Genomic DNA, 15,175 nt, shown 5'->3' with positions numbered 1-15,175 from the left:
ACAGCTGCATATCCACAGGGCCTTACTTGTTCCCCGACTTTTGTGAGTGAAAAGTTGTCACACACCGGCACAAGAAAGCTTGTAAAGCGAGTGTAAACCAGCTCGGTTTTTCGCTCAAAAATATTGTATAGTATTGATGAGTATTTTATCAATACTTATTTTGCACCATTACGCGGAACCACCATAAAGCGAAAACACACTGCGTTAAATAACGTAACCTACTCCAAAACAGCCACCTGCGCCTATGAAGCTCGATTTAGCTCTGGCCAACCATAGGCCAAGATGGCGGCGCCCGAGAGCAAAAATGAAAATCGTCTATACTGGTACTTCCGAGTTCCGACTCATGAGTCACGCGTCAGTAAACTTACACCGGTTTTATTCAAGGCAAATTGAGAGAATTCCCGAAATATGAAAATCATGTAGCCTACTATAGGTCAATTCAAACGCGACCCAGTGACAATCGGAGTGCCTTGCTTTTGTCAAGTGTACTGTTGCGTTAATTTGTTTGCTATCGCAAAGATACTGCACGCAGAAAACCTATTGGAAGCATAAATTGCGTACGTTTCACGTGTTTTGGTGGCGATTTCCAGGACCTTACGTCAAAAGGTAGGCAGGTGGGTGTGGTCGAACTGATGGCCTCACCATGCCCACTCTGGATAGCGGATTTCGATAGCTCAAGCGTGACAATTTCCTGTGTGGACCAGCAGGAACTAATTTACGGGTTGGAACGGGTTCACGGCACGGTGGGAGGAGCCACGTGTACTATATTTATTAAAGTAAATATAGTTCGGAAATTTAGTTTCACATAGCCCAAAATATCCTAGTTTACACAAACATATTCACTTGAACTACGTTGGCAGTCACGTCTCATGCCGATATCGAGATCTCACACAACTGCTTGGTACAGTGTGTAAATGGCGCAATAAATAAAGTCACTGGGCTCTTGTGTAAGCGCGGCTTGTCATCAAAGGCTGTCCGACTTCCCAATATGGGTTGGTTGGCTCGCAATTGTCAGCTAACGGCGATATGACTGGGCTAGCAAGGGGAATCTCCCGTCTCTTGTTTCAGGGCATGAATGAGATGTCCTTCTGAAATCAAGAAGATAATATTATTCGTTATCCAGATCGACTATGGGGTGGGCAACATACGGCCCGCGTAAGGATTTTGTCCGGTCCGCGAACAGTTTCCCGTCTTACATGATAATGTGGCCCGCGGCCCCAGTCTACCGAGATTCCGCGCTACTTGCTTAAACGTCAAATTTCAGTGATTGTATGTTATTATTAGGGCGGTCCGCGTAGGGATTTTGTACGGTCCGCGAACAGCTTCCCGTCTTACATGATAATGTGGCCCGCGGCCCCAGTCTACCGAGATTCATCGCTATACTTGCTTAAACGTGAAATTTTAGTGATCGTATGTTATTATTAGGGCAAGTTTTTGCAATGTAACTTTTGCAACTTTTTTTACAGCTTTCGACAGCTTCGCAGATACTCAGAATCTATGTACTATGGTGATTTAAGCTGTCTGGAGGGATTTATTAGTGCAACTTTCCTCTATTTTTCATAACCAATTTTTACTGCAACTTTTATCAAATATTGCGTAAAAACGTAAAGGAGTGATTTAAAAAAATACTATAATCTATTTCTGTATGGTTCTACTCTCTTCGGTTTGCATAACAAAGAGCTATATGATGGATTACCTGCATCTCACTGTTATCTATGACACAGCGGAGAGGTGTTTAACTCCCCCGGCCAAGCACGACGGTGCCCGAATAATTTGTAAATAGATCGCTTTATTAATTCTGTCGTTTAAATTTGAAATATTTTCCCATTTGACGAACGCCCAGGCGAGACCGCCAAAAATTACATAATTTCCACTGCGTCCCCTTCTTCAGGCTATTGATTTTATTAACGTCGCCAAGAGTGAGTTTTTCTGTAATGCCTTAGGTCACGTTTGCGGACCTAGACGGTTTGGTGTGTGCTATTCTACTTGTTTAGTGGAGGGGGTTATCGCTATGCTGCTTGTAATTTTTGAGGAAATAATTCCCGCATTGCTTAATTTTCTTGCTGTGTACCGGGAAAAATTATAATTTTAGGAGGTTTCGTCAGACTGTTAAATGTCGAAGTAACAAATATGACAGCTCTGCAGGAACTAGGTTATACAACGGAGCCTTTCGAGTGTCTCATACCCTAATAATTCAACAAAATTGTAAATGCAACTTTTTACTGCAACTTTTGTTAAAATTAAATGTAACTTTCTCGTGATCGAATTTAGTGCAACAAAAACCTGCGCTGGTTATTATATACGTATGTGCACAGCGTGCGATAGAGAGCAAACGTAGGGTTACCATACGGCCTCTCTTAAGAGGATTTGTCCTCTTTTTTGACTTTTTTGAAAGTGTCCCCGGGGGACGCCCAAATGTCCTCTTTTTTGAGATTTTGTCCTGTTTTTTGAGAATTTTGTTTAAATATAGGGCGAAATTCGAGATACAGTAAATCATCACTGAAGTAACGCTCCGGCGGCTATTTCGGGAGCTAAGCCGGAAAGTTAACCTTTTTTCTCAGTCAACCAACGGATAATGTGAAAGAAAAACTGTATTTCGGGATTTGAGCTGGACAGTCGACCTTTTATTTAGTCAATCACAAAGAATTTAAGAAAAGTGTCAATTTCCGGAGCCGAGTCGGAAAAATGACATTTTGAATTTTTTTAAAATTTTAGTCAACCAACCGCAAAGTCGGGGAAGATTTACCATTTTTTTCCGGATTTTACTGCAGAATTGTAAGTCAGAAGATTTTGTAAAAGAGTCCTCTTTTCACAATATGGTAACCCTAAGCTTATGCGTAAGTTCGTCGAAGCAAGAGGAATTGCATTATCGGCATTCACCATGTACTAAATCCTAATGAATGGATATCTTGGTAAATTTGGGCTACAGGGCTTATCGAACGCCTTGAAATCCTAATTAATCCTATATTGTGTGGACACAACCAAACGGCTCAGTGAAACTGGTCTACGTCTCACTTTCCATTTGGCTAAAGGCAATTTGACACTAATTTTTGACTGGCTTTCCTAGCATTCAATTTGATAAAACTGGTATCAATCGAAAGCTACAGCGGTACTGTATGGGAAAATATAAATTTTATTCTGCTCAGGGCCCCGGACCCCCAAAAATCAGTTTCGAAAGTTGCATTGTAACGGAGTTCAGTATTGTGACTCAACTATGACGTCTGAGCAACTCAGAAGCAAGTGCGCACGAGAGTGTGAATGCTCATTCGGTTGCGCAACAATGGCCAATACGCTTGTGGTTTGCGCTGCTCTCACTTGGTCCCAGACGGCATCGAAGTGACATTGCTGTCGTTAAAATACATTCACTAAATACGATATATTCTGTGTATATGTGGATAAATGGGCAAATAATGTATCGATGAGATGAGATGAGATGAAATTTCTCGGCTCGTGCTCGTCATATCGACATGTGCAACGAAATCACGTTTTTATCCTCTCTCCCATTTCGCGTAATACATAGTGATCATTATTTTCGAACCGCACAATTGGCCAACAAGGTTGTGCTGATGATGAAATTGCGGGTATGCCGAATACCCACAATATTGACAGGCATATTTCGCATACCGAGGTTCGGCACTCATGTATGTAAATTGAACACATGACTACTCTGCAGTTAAATCTCCAGGAATATGGTTAGTCGGAAAAGGTAGCGCCAAAGAGGAAAAAATTCTTAATTTCGCGAAGGCCTGCTGTTGGATTATGTGAACTCAGCAGATATGGTTGTTGCATATATAATAGCATCTTATGAAATACGTCGGAGCCGGAGCTACCCCTCAGATAACTGGCTCCAGCTCTGGCTCCGGCTGAATTTTATGTATTGCTCCGACTCCGGCTCCGGCTGCTGGTGACCCATGGTGTTGCTTCATTCGGACAATGGTGTCTACATCACAATTTTTCCTCATGCGCTTCTTGATATAAGAAACATGCATTGCCCACGCAGTCTTGTTTCAGATAGGATATTGCGGTACGTTGAGCATAACACCATGTCAACCTATTAGTTTCATTTGAATCTTTATGATTCACAATGAGCAGACAATGGGCCATCTACAACGGTAGGCCTATATAAAGTAGGCTAAAAGCTGTAAAATGTCAAATGATAAGATCGCCGACAGTGCAAAATCTACAATAAAAACGAAATGCAGGTTGCAAAAAATGTTTTGACTTCGTTAACAATTTTGACTTTTTTTGACCTAACGCTACAATTTTGACAAAATTCTGACTTTTTTGACATTTTAAAGAAAATCGCCCTATTGATCACTGATATTCCTGATTTAGATCGGTTACTGTTCGTGAAATACGCACTAACATTCATGCAGAGAGTCATACTCATAAGCAATATTATGTTGCAGGTAATGATGTACGAATTTGCGTACAGAGAGCGAAGTGGTTCTGGCCAAGGAATCGACACGTTTACTAAGCCCTCAAAACTGAGACATAATACTTGGACACTTCTGGAGTTTGACAGCGAAAGTCATAACGCTGACGTTTCTATGGAGCTAACGATTTCGTGGGGGTCTACGTCAGCCCGGAGCAGTGTGATTGTTGATGAAGTGTCCGTGCAAATGGGAAAATGCAAACCGTAGGCTAATGTTTGTCCACGTGACTGGTGTACGAGTTCCGTGAAATCTTGTACTGTTTTAATTTGTTTCCACAGTCCTCGTATCGAAATTCCCAATCATTTTCAATATTCATTCGATTTCTAAATAAATTCCATCCATTACCGGGTTTGAACATTGACCGAAATGAAATCTGATTTTCGATTTCTACTTAAAACTAAAATCTGGAGCAGGATTTGAAATTATCAAATCTTTCTGCAGCAGGCCAGTCGGTTCCCGGACATAACCTCGAGACATAATGAGTGGTTCTATTATTTTCCATTCGCAATGTAGTCGACGAAGTAGCTCAAGAAAGTAGCATTTTTCATCGTTGTCCTCTCTTGCCTATTGGAAATTAAACAAATCAGATCCGCCAAATAGTGAGCCAATGCATGACCAAGTCCATGTTGAGTTTTGTTTTTGTTCAGTAATGGACCCTCAAGAATGAAACAATGGCCTCCCGACTTCCAAGTTGACGAGTTAGATTATCTCCGCAGTATATTTACAAAATATCTTTCGTCAGATTAAGCACTCCATTCTTTCACGGTTAAGGTTCTCTCTGAATTTTGATCTATGGGCCAGGAGTGGGATACTTTTTAGTGCAGTGGTCCACGCGAATAGCATAACATTTTAGGCAGGCAGCATTATTTTTTACTTCCAAATTACGCATCAACGAAGCCGAAGCACACGAGGGATCTGATACTTAATGAGCGGAAAGAACGCTCATAGGGATAGCTGAATGATCTTTTCTCTGGTACGACATCTGCTCAGTGCTCACTGTTCAGTGTTCATACACATCCTGCTGCTAATATAAACTTCAATATGCCAGCTACAGCTACGTTTGCTTGAACTCGGTATTTTGAATGACACTAGCTGTTTTAACACTCGCTATTTTAGCTGTCACGCTATTACGACACTTGCTGTTTTGCAGGGTTGTAACCAAGTCACACCGTTCCGAGTCACAAGTCGATCTCACTTTTATAGTTTTGACTCGGGTCATGTCGACTCACTTTCAATTCACCACCAAGTCAAGCCCGAGTCCAAGTCAGCTAGTAGAGAGTCGAGTCCGAGTCATAGTGTTTTGACTCGAGTCTGAGTCCAAGTCATTATGTTCACTGTTCAGTTTTCAGCTCAATCCGGCTCAATACACTTTTTTCAACTCTGCTTGAGTGATATAGAATGGCTCGAATTCATAATACAGTAATTTTCCTCAGTTTTAACAGTTTCTGGCCCTATTTTCCAAGTACCAGGACTGATAGACGAAATACCAATATAATGTGATATGACTTTACTATTCCTCGAAGTTACAATGAAATGTATGTCTTGGCTCGAGTCATGCACAATGACTCGAGTACAAGTCGGGCCAATACAAAAATTGACTCGAATCGAGGCATATTACGCATTTGAAGAAATGACTCGAGTCAAGTCGAGTCACCAAAAAATTGCGACTTGAGTCATTACAACCCTGCTGTTTTGACACTCGCAATACGCACGCTTGCCAATCGTTTCGCCAGACAGCATTGTTGCGTCTCAATGCCAACCTCCATAACAATGAAAAATTCGAGGCTGATTGTGGGGGTTCCAGGGCCGCGAGCGGAATAAAATTTATATTTTCGTAGTCAGTGCAGAGTCAGCATTCGATTGATACCAGTTTTACCAAATTTAATGCTCGGCAAGCCTGTCAAAAATGGCCGTCAAATTGCCTGTAGCCAAATGGAAATTGTGACGTGATAAAATTTCTCTGAGCCGTGAGATTTGCTTGTGTCGACACCATATAGGACACTATGCTCGTACTTCCGAGTTCCGACTCATGAGTCACGCGTGAGTAAACTTACTTCGGTTTTATTCAAGGCAAATCGAGAGAATTCCGGAAATATGAAAATCATGTAGCCTACTCCAGGTCAATTCAAACGCCATCCAGTGACAATCGGGGTGCCTTGCTTTTGTCAAGTGTACTGTTGCTTTAATTTGTTCGCTATCGCAAAAATACTGCACGCAGGAAGCCTATTGGAAGCATAACTTGCGTACGTTTCACGTGCTGTGGGGGCGATTTCCAGGACCTTACGTCAAGAGGCAAGCAGGTGGGGGTGGTCGAACTGATGGCCTCACCATGCACACACTGGATAGTGGATTTCGATAGCTCAAGCGTGACAATTTCCTGTGTGGACCAGCAGGAACTAATTTACGGACTGGTACGGGTTCACGGTACGGTGGGAGGAGCCACGTGTACTATATTTATTAAAGTAAATATAGTTCGGAAATTTAGTTTCACATAGCCCAAAATATCCTAGTTTACACAAACATATTCACTTGAACTATGTCGGCAGTCACGTTTCATGCCGATATCGAGATCTCACACAACTGCTTGGTACAGTGTGTAAATGGCGCATTAAATAAAGTCACTGGGCTCTTGTTTAAGCGCGGCTTGTCATCAAAGGCTGTCCGACTTCCCAATATGGGTTGGTTGGTTCGCAATTGTCAGCTAACAGCGATATGACTGGGCTAGCAAGGGGAATCTTCCGTCTCTTGTTTCAGGGCATGAAATGAGATGTCCTTCTGAAATCAAGAAGATAATATTATTTGTTATCCAGATCGACTATATGGGGCGGGCAACATACGGCCCGCGTAGGGATTTTGTCCGGTCTGCGAACAGTTTCCCGTCTTTCATGATAATGTGTCCCGCGTCCCCAGTCTACCGAGATTCCCCGCTACTTGCTTAAACTTCAAATTTTAGTGATTGTATGTTATTATTAGGGCAAGTTTTTGCAACTTTTGCAACTTTTTTTACAGCTTCCGACAGCTTCGTAGATACTAAGAATCTATGTACTATGGTGTTTTAAGCTGGTTGGAGGGATTTATTAGTGCAACTTTTCTCTATTTTTCATAGCCAATCTTTACTGCAACTTTTATCAAATATTGCGTAAAAACGTAAAGGATTGATTTAAAAACATACTATAAACTATTTCTGTATGGTTCTACTCTCTTCGATTTGCATAGCGAAGAGTTATATGATGGATTAGCTGCATCTCACTGTTATCAATGACACAGCGGAGAGATGTTCAACTCTTTCTGCCAAGCACGACGGTGCCCGAATAATTTGTAAATAGATCGCTCAATTAATTCTGTCGTTTAAATTTGAAATAGTTTCCCATTTGACGAACGCCCAGGCGAGACCGCCGCAAATTACATAATTTTCGCTGGGTCCCCTTCTTCAGGCTATTGATTTTAATAAAGTCGGCAAGAGTGAGTTTTTCCGTAATGCCTTGGGTCACGTTTGCGGACCTAGGGGGTTTGGTGTGTGTTATTCTACTTGTTTAGGGGGAGGGAGTTATCGCTATGCTGTTTGGGATTTTGGGATGTTTCGTCAAGTCGAAGTAACAATTTGACAGCTCTGCAGGAACTAGGTTATACAACGGAGCCTTTCGAGTGTCTCATACCCTAATAATTCAACAAAATTGTAAATGCAACTTTTTACTGCAACTTTTGATAAAATTAAATGCAACTTTCTCGTAATTTTAGTGCAACAAAAACCTGCCCTATAGTTATTATATACGTATGTGCACACTGCACAGCGTGCGATAGAGAGCAAACCTAGGGTTACCATACGTCCTCTTTTAAGAGGATTTGTCCTCTTTTTTGACTTTTTTAAAAGTGTCCCCGGAGAACGCCCAAATGTACTCTTTTTTGAGATTTTGTCCTCTTTTTTGGGAATTTTGTTTAAATATAGGGCAAAATTCGAGTGAGATACAGTAAATCAGCACTGAAGTAACGCTCCGGCGGCTATTTCGGGAGCTGAGCCGGAAAGTTGACCTTTATTCTCAGTCAACCAACGGATAATGTGAAAGAAAAACTGCATTTCGAGATTCGAGCTGGAAAGTTGACCTTTTTTTAGTCAACCACAGAGAATTTAAGAAAAGTGTCAATTTCCGGAGCTGAGTCGGAAAAATGACTTTTTGAATTTTTTTAAAATTGTAGTCAACCAACCGCAAAGTCGGGGAAGATTTACCATTTTTTCCGGATTTTACTGCAGAATTGTAAGTCAGAAGATTTTGTAAAAGTGTCTTCATTTCACATTTCCGAAATATGGTAACCCTAAGCTTACGCGTAAGTTCGTCGAAGCGAGAAGACTTGCGTTATCGGCATTCACCATGTACTCAACCCTAATGAATTGATATCTTGGTAAATTTGGGCAACAGGGCTTATCGAACGCCTTGAAATCTTAATTAAGGATTGCACCATACTGTCCTATATGGTGCGGACACAAGCAAATCTCACGTCTCAGTGAAATTGGTCTACGTCCCACTTTCCATTTGGCTAAAGGCAATTTGACACTAATTCTTGACCGGCTTGCCGAGCATTAAATTTGATAAAACTGGTATCAATCGAAAGCTACCGCGACACCGTATGGGAAAATATAAATTTTATTCTGCTCACAACCCTGGACCCCCCAGAATCAGTCTCGAATGTTGCATTGTAACGGAGTTTAGTATTGTGACGCAACTATGACGTCTGAGCAGCTCAGGAGCAAGTGCGCACGAGAGTGAGAGTGTGAATGCTCAATCGGTTGCGCAACAATGGCGAATACGCTTGCAGCTTGCGCTGATCTCACTTGCTTCCAGACGGCATCGAAGTGACATTGCTGTCGTTAAAATACATTCACTAAATACGATATATTCCGTGTATATGCGGATAAATGGGCGAATAATGTATCGATTCAGCAACCCGGACCGACAAGTGCTTAATTTTCCTATATCCGGCCCGCCGACTGGAGAAGTTGCCCGCCCCTGGACTATACATTTCTTCATATGTCAAGTATGGGGCCCAACTCACAGATGAGCATCGATTTGGATTATTGAAATTTTTTAAGCTAGGTTTGAATTTGGCCATGCTAATCCCAAAAAATTACAGTTTTCATGCAACTTAAGACTACTGGATAAGGACTTGCCTTAGCGCAGGACTTGTGAGCGGCAGCGCAGACCACAAGCGTATAGCCCAGTGGTTCCCAACGTGGGCGATATCGCCCCCCAGGGGGCGATTTGGCGATCTAGGGGGGCGAAAATGACGAAGGGGGCGATAGGGGGGCGAAAATGGACAAAGGGGGCGACGGGGGGCGAAAATAGCGAAGGGGGCGATAGGGGGCGATGACGCGTCAAAACGGCTGACCCTTTTTTTTTTTTTTAGTCATCCACCTAGCAATTCGGAGAGAAAAAACGTTATTTGCAGCTCTGAGCGGAGAAAGATGACCTTTTTTTTTTTTTTTTAGTCAACCCGCCGGTGATTACAGTCTGTATGCCCAATTATCGGTGCACAAAATTTTGGGGGGCGATGATTGGTGTTGACCTTGAAAAGGGGGCGATGGGTCGAAAAAGGTTGGGAACCACTGGTATAGCCCATTGTTGGGTCAGCGATTAAGGACTCACACTCTCGCTTACGCCGCGATGTTCCAGTCGGCATTGTTGCGTCACAATGCCGTATTCAATCACAATGCAAAATCCGAGACTAATTTTGGGGGGTTCCAGGACCCTGAGCAGAAATAAGTTTATATTTTCGTAATCAGTACCGTGGTAGCTTTCCATTGATACCAATTTTATCAAATTTCGCGTTCGGGAAGCCAGTCTAAATAGTGCCTTAAATTAGGGTTACCATAGGTCCTTGGAGGACGCCTAAATGTTCTCTTTTTTGGGGAATTAGTTCTCTTATTTCAGAAAAAGTAGTAAAATGCCACGAAAAATCGCACCAAGAGGAGCGATTTGCTTGTGCCCACACTACTGTAGGTCACTATGGTGTTGTTATAACGTTTGCTCTAGGTTGGACTTCAAATTGATGAAGGCACTGATATACCGTACGCTACTGTTCCATATATCGCAAGAGAAGTCGCGATATTGCTGCCCCTGTTCCTGAGCCGGCATGGTAAATCAGGGCCGTAAATATTTGGTGTCACCTTTTTTACCTCATTATTCTGTAGGCCCGGTATGCCTATAAAAGGCATGCGCTGCAAACAGTTCTGGGCTTAAGATATCACATCGCCTTTGAAACATCTTGTCTAATGTTATACTAATTCTATTTTACTGACCTTTTTGTTTTTGTCAGAATCTGTCACGTTCCCATGCCGCCTATAAATGATGACTCCAACAAAAACCACGAGAATTCCTAGTACAATCGAAGCAGCGATGACTATCGGCAATACCGGGGCTGAGAAATCAAGTGCTGGATTATCGGTATCGACAACTCTTGTGCATAGTGCCCTTTTTAAGTAATTATCCGAGCTTGGTAATTTGACACCGTAGCATACATAGTCGCCGATCTGTTCGTTGTGGACATCGTAATAAATATTTTCGTGAGTAGACAAGTTATCAATTCCTTGATGCAGAACGCAAGGGTAACTCGCATTTCCAACTAACGCGATTTCCGTTCCGTTCTGGTGCTGGATGGTGATGAATTCGGACTTCATTTGAATAGTTTCGTCCACTTTAAGGCTCGCGTCTTGCGGTATTGCGTCATTTGGTAACGTAAAATAGCACTTATCGAGTTGCCTAGAGAAGAAAATTTAATTTATGATATATAATCTGCAGGACACTCAGATTTTAAGCAATGTAGTTTGCCCAATTCGGGGTTGAGTTTTAACCTCTGGGTTCCGCGTTTTAAAGCCCGAAACCCGTTGTACATTTTTTATGATCATATCTCGGTTGGACTAATTAACACTATGAAATGTCCATTAGGGCTGTTCAAAAATAACTTTCTTTTTCGAATTCCAGCCATTCACCGATTAGATTGTCAGGTTACCTTAAAAAACGCTGCACGTCAAATTTGGTTCAATTCGGACTGCAATAAGTCTCCGCAGTTCCAATCAAAAATTTTAATTTGTTAGGGAAAAGTTGAGATTGAAATTGAAATTGTTGAGCTGTTTTCAAAGACGATGCAAAACAAATTTGTTATTTGAGTTAGGCCTTTAAGATTGATTCATTGATAATTCTCAGATTATCAACGAAAAACTCAAATAACGCCGCTTCTACTAGTTGAAATTGAGTCAAATTTTCGTTTTTAATTTTCTCTAGTAAATTAAAATTTTTAATTAGATCTGCGGAGTCTTTTACTCGTTTGATTCGAACCAAATTTGGTGTGCAGCTTTTTTTAGGGTAACCTGACAATTTAATCGGTGAGTGGCAGGAATCCAGTAAAAGAAGTTATTTTTGAACAGCCCTAATGTCCATATAGCGTTGCTCAAGGTTCAAGCCTATAGCTATAGTTATCGGTATGGCATTTTACATAAAGGACCAAATATATAATGGGATTTTAACGAAGTCCTACGATTTTTCGAAAGCAATCTGCAAACGTGTTACGTTCTACGTCTATTAGTATAAAACGTAAACCTTTACGACTGACGTCTAAGATCAATAAAAAGAGTTTTGTTGGAGGTGCAGCACTTCAATATACAATTACTGTAGCAAAAAATTGAAAAGAAAACTGTATATCTGCAATCGCGTCACCAAATATGACGTGGAAATATGACATGGAAATTCGAGTAATCAAGGCGAAACAGATGTCGTTCAATATACTATTTTTAGATTAGAGCATACACGAACTCCTTTTGTTGGCAAAAACTAGCCTGGCGGATTGTGTCATCCGGAAATAGTCGGGTTTATTCCAATATGATATAGTATCTAATTGTATATTGAAGTTCCGCGCCTACAAGAATCTTTTCAAAGTGGGTAATGCATAAAAAAACTGGTTTTAACGATTCGAAATCTGTGTTCTGTGACTATTGCCTTTTGGACTTCTTTGGAAAGAAATATATGACTTTAGTGTTTTGAAATTCTACAGCTGAATAGGGCACAACACAAAAATATTGAACTTACAATTTTTGCGGTCTGTAATTGGGCGATGAAGGTTCATATTTATACCGAACCGTGTACTCCCCGTTCTCGAAGACGATGCAAGGATTTATTATTTCTCTGCCTTCCTCACACTCGACAACGGGCACATCATCTAAAACATTATATCTCACATCGAATCGTTGCTAACTCCGCCGAATTTCAATAGCTCTCACCATATTCCACCACGTATGTGCAGTACCTTGTGTAATTATCATCGCGCGTGAACGGGAAAATAGCAATGTATTGTTCGTTATCGTAGTCCGGAGCAGGCAGCGGACATAGGTCATTTTTAGTCATGTCGCAACAGTCTTGAACTGGTGTTAAGGCACCAGAGTCGTAGTTTCTGTAACAGAAAATGCGATATGGATTCGATATGATACGATCAAAAACGGCGTTTACTAGGGCACAGGCACACGTAGCTGCTTAAAAAGCCTTGGCCATTATGAATGATTGTATGTCATGGCAGAATCAAAATTTAGAACCCTGTCACGAAGAGAATGAGGCCGGTTTTTCGAAAACTCGATGCGATCAAGACTGATATTTGTCAGAGGCTCACACCGTCCCTACCCGTTACTATAACTTGCGATTCAACATTCGAATAGTACCTGCGATAGACCGAGTATGTCCAGTTGGGTGGCAATCGAGTATGTATCATCTCATCGCTTGGCTCGAATCGTAATGTTTCGGGGACATGGGCAGACTTCGCTGGCTGACGACCGTCCATTCCACGACATCCTTCGATGTACACGTAATTTTCTGTAACGTATAGGGATACATACATTGATGTGCGGTGCGGTTTATGATTGAGGCAGAAGATTCCTTTCAATTCAGATGGACAAATATGTAAAACCTGAAAGGTGAGTTTATTCATTCGTAGACATATTCTTTCATATCATCACATTAGCATTCTTCACACGCAGGCTACTATGCTACCGTATCCGCCATTGAAGTTAGACATTGCTTAGAAAAGAACGCAGCAGCATTACAAAGTGTATACTAGGGATGGTGTGAACCCCTGAAAGGTTCAGGTTCGTGTGAAGGTGAACCTTTTTGAAAGGTTCTGTGTGAACGCGACCGTGAACCTTATGACGTCACGCTAGTTCCTACATTTCAGTGAAGCGATATATTATTGTACACGATACCCTGCGACGACTCAGACCACCTTATGCCACAATGCTGAACTACATGTTGACTTTTAAACGTCACCAAATTTGTCAACTGAAGCAATAAAATGCTATAATAATCCCATAAAATCAATATCTGCGGTCGCTTTGCCAACAATTTCGACGAGACCTGGCCAGGGAATATAAGATTCCACCTTAACGATCAAGGCCAATCCGGGCAATGTATTCGGCTTCTGACTATTGCTACATCGATATTGAACAGAGTGTAAAACGGGTTTCTATACTTGTAACCGATACTGCCCCATTCAGTAGCGCCAACACCCCAATCGGACAGATTTGGTTTTCATGGTACAATAAACATCAAATCAATATGGATTCCCTACGCCGGCTGGAGTTTTACCTTAGACAACTACGCAGTCTTCAATGATTGGTAAAGCATCATTCGCTGACTATACCTACATGGTACTTTATTTCGTTTTTGGTGTTGTGTGATTGCGGTTCGAGCTCGCAGCAGAGAGTCACTAATTATTCACAATAGGAAAGCTTAATATTTCGAGCAAACCTTTGTAACAAAGCAAGCAAAACTTAGATTGGCAAGGTGCATGCTTGATTATTGTTAATTTTATGCTGCCAGCGCCTCGCATAGAGTGGACCGAAGTTGAAATGCAAAGAATTTGAGCCAAAGATGTTATATTGATGTGAAATACAAGAAAAAGGTTCACAGTGCAGAACCTGCCAAGGTTCGTTTGTGAACGTGAACCTCTAAATCCCTAGTGTATACTCATATGGCCGCAACTCCACACAATTCGGGGCATTGATTTTATTGTTTAATACTTCAAATTGCCCCAGGGCTCAAAGAAGGTGGAAACGCTGGACGTATAGTACAGTATAATATATTTTCCTTTGTTACTTACTTTTCATCCATTGAATGCATGAAATAGAATTGTCGGAACACATATCCCTGTCCTCTGCCGGGCAATCCTCAATCCGGACCCCGTTGACATCAATATTCTGTTGCGCAAGCAACAGTAAAATCGATATCGCGACAACAGCAGTTAAGCTCATTGCTGACAATAGTTATATGCTACTCTCAATCTTAATCAAATGGACGAATTGAGTTGCAAGCTATTTTAAGTAGGTTTATGCCACACAAGTCGTATATAGATCACTGCATCTGTCGGCGATGGTTACTAACCACAGCGTTGATTGTCTGTGGTCTGTCGACAATATCATGCATTATATATGTCTGATGTCCTCTGATAACAGACAAGCATAGTTCACTTGAAATGCTTTGAATAATCGTTAGTTTGGACTTTGAACTATACTTGGCAGAACTCCATAATTTCAGACCGCCCAGCACATGACTACTTGCTGTGGTCTGAATTCCGTTGAAAATTTGACCGCGCACCGCCAACTCCTTGTACAATGTACAGACACTCGGAAACGCAGATTCCAGTTACTTAACGAGCGAAACCATTGTTTCACTATCTCCAAAACCTGTTCTTACTACGCGCTGTTGAGA

At 41.6% G+C, this 15,175-nt stretch overlaps 1 protein-coding gene across 1 annotated transcript; it reads right to left on the bottom strand.

The window, feature by feature from the left end:
- Window positions 1–6,481: 6,481 nt before the first annotated feature.
- On the bottom strand, window positions 6,482–14,801 carry LOC145438367 (uncharacterized). The gene is made up of 6 exons (XM_080315771.1): window positions 14,568–14,801; window positions 13,135–13,285; window positions 12,703–12,872; window positions 12,512–12,641; window positions 10,729–11,188; window positions 6,482–7,211 (listed from the first exon to the last, which is right to left on the bottom strand). The coding sequence occupies exons 1-6, from the start codon at window positions 14,716–14,718 to the stop codon at window positions 7,158–7,160; spliced, it is 1,116 nt and encodes a 371-aa protein (XP_080171897.1). The 5' UTR covers window positions 14,719–14,801; the 3' UTR covers window positions 6,482–7,157.
- Between the last annotated feature and the right edge of the window lie 374 nt (window positions 14,802–15,175).

The sequence above is a fragment of the Botryllus schlosseri genome, chromosome 4 (genome assembly GCF_051294905.1).
Source record: "Botryllus schlosseri isolate E-star chromosome 4, Bs_hap1, whole genome shotgun sequence".
Lineage (NCBI taxonomy): Eukaryota > Metazoa > Chordata > Ascidiacea > Stolidobranchia > Styelidae > Botryllus > Botryllus schlosseri.
This window is presented reverse-complemented; position numbering and strand designations above follow the sequence as displayed.